At 39.3% G+C, this 1,168-nt stretch overlaps 1 protein-coding gene across 10 annotated transcripts in view; it reads left to right on the forward strand.

Annotated features, from left to right (window-relative positions):
* The first annotated feature begins 284 nt into the window (after positions 1-284).
* Positions 285-1,168, forward strand: part of AKAP13 (A-kinase anchoring protein 13) — a 312,203-nt gene continuing 311,319 nt past the window's right edge. For all 10 annotated transcript variants that reach the window (XR_006680703.1, XM_045296492.1, XM_045296493.1 and 7 more), the window contains exon 1: positions 285-323. Coding sequence is in view for 9 of the 10 variants with exons in the window: in XM_045296492.1 (XP_045152427.1) it covers positions 291-323 (33 nt within the window). In the remaining variant the exon portion in view is untranslated. The remainder of the gene's footprint in view (positions 324-1,168) is intronic.

A 1,168-nucleotide genomic window follows, 5' to 3' on the forward strand; every position in this document is an offset into this window, starting at 1 on the left:
CCCTTCTCCCTCACTCTGAGGGGAGTGAGTGCTGGGGTCCCGGGGTAAGCAGCTTTCTCTGAGTTTAGAGAATTAAGTAGAAGTTTAATTGATCTTACACTTTGGTCTTTTGGCAACTACCGTATATACTTGAGTATAAGCCGACCCGAATACCAGCCAAGGCACCCAATTTTACCACAAAAACTGCATTAAAAATGTGCTGAAAAAACTTGGCTTATATATATTTTTTAATACAACTTTTGATATTTTGCTCATATACTTCTCCTATTTCTGTTTCAGTGTCCTGGGTCATGAAACTTAGTCCACAACATGCTCCATTATATGTGAGTAAATCATGAAATTTCTTTTGATTTTGTAATTATCTTTGCTGTTTATGTGTTATAATAAATCGCCAGGCACTAATGTGGAGAGCTTAATTTGGATGCTTTTAGCCATCTTTACACTTTTATTGCTATAGTAGATTTCAGAAGTTAAGTGTAATCTCTGAAAAGCTCACCGCTGTCCAGCCAATTTTGACTTACTGTGGCTTTACAGGACAGTCATGGAGCCCCGGTGGCATGGCGGTCAATGTGCTGGGCTGCCACCTCCTGGGTATGCAGCTTGAAACTTCCAGCTGCTCCTCGGGAATAAGACGAGGCTTTCTTCTGTACAGAGTTACAGTCTCGGAACCTACAAGGGCAGTTCTTCTCCGTTCTAAAGCATTTCAAGACGTTAAGTCTTGATGGCAGGACAAAACCTCTTTCTCCTGCACAGTGACTGGTGGGGTCAGACCTTGTGGTAGCAGCCCAGCTCCTAACCCATTGCGCCTCCAGTGTTAAGCACAAGCATGTGATACCTGTGACCTGGAAGCAGTGTAGGTAAGAGGCACATATGAAACAATAAAGATACCTTCTATGATAATCCTGTGCATTATTTTTACCTGTGTATTTATGTAAAAGTGGTCTGGGGATTTTCCCACTACAAGTATTCCCGTTTTTGAAATTCCTATTTATGCCTCTGTGTTAGTCAGGGTTCTCTAGAGAGATAAGACCAAATTGCTGATAATTTAATATATTTATTTATGAAGATAATTAGATATATAACAAGAAATGAACTATTAAATTATATACAGATAAATATATAATACAAGAAATGAACAGTTAGATTATAAGCACTACAAATGGCTCAG

The sequence above is a fragment of the Echinops telfairi genome, unplaced genomic scaffold, assembly GCF_000313985.2.
Source record: "Echinops telfairi isolate 266 unplaced genomic scaffold, ASM31398v2 ScPeMD7_7409;HRSCAF=8447, whole genome shotgun sequence".
Classification (NCBI taxonomy): domain Eukaryota; kingdom Metazoa; phylum Chordata; class Mammalia; order Afrosoricida; family Tenrecidae; genus Echinops; species Echinops telfairi.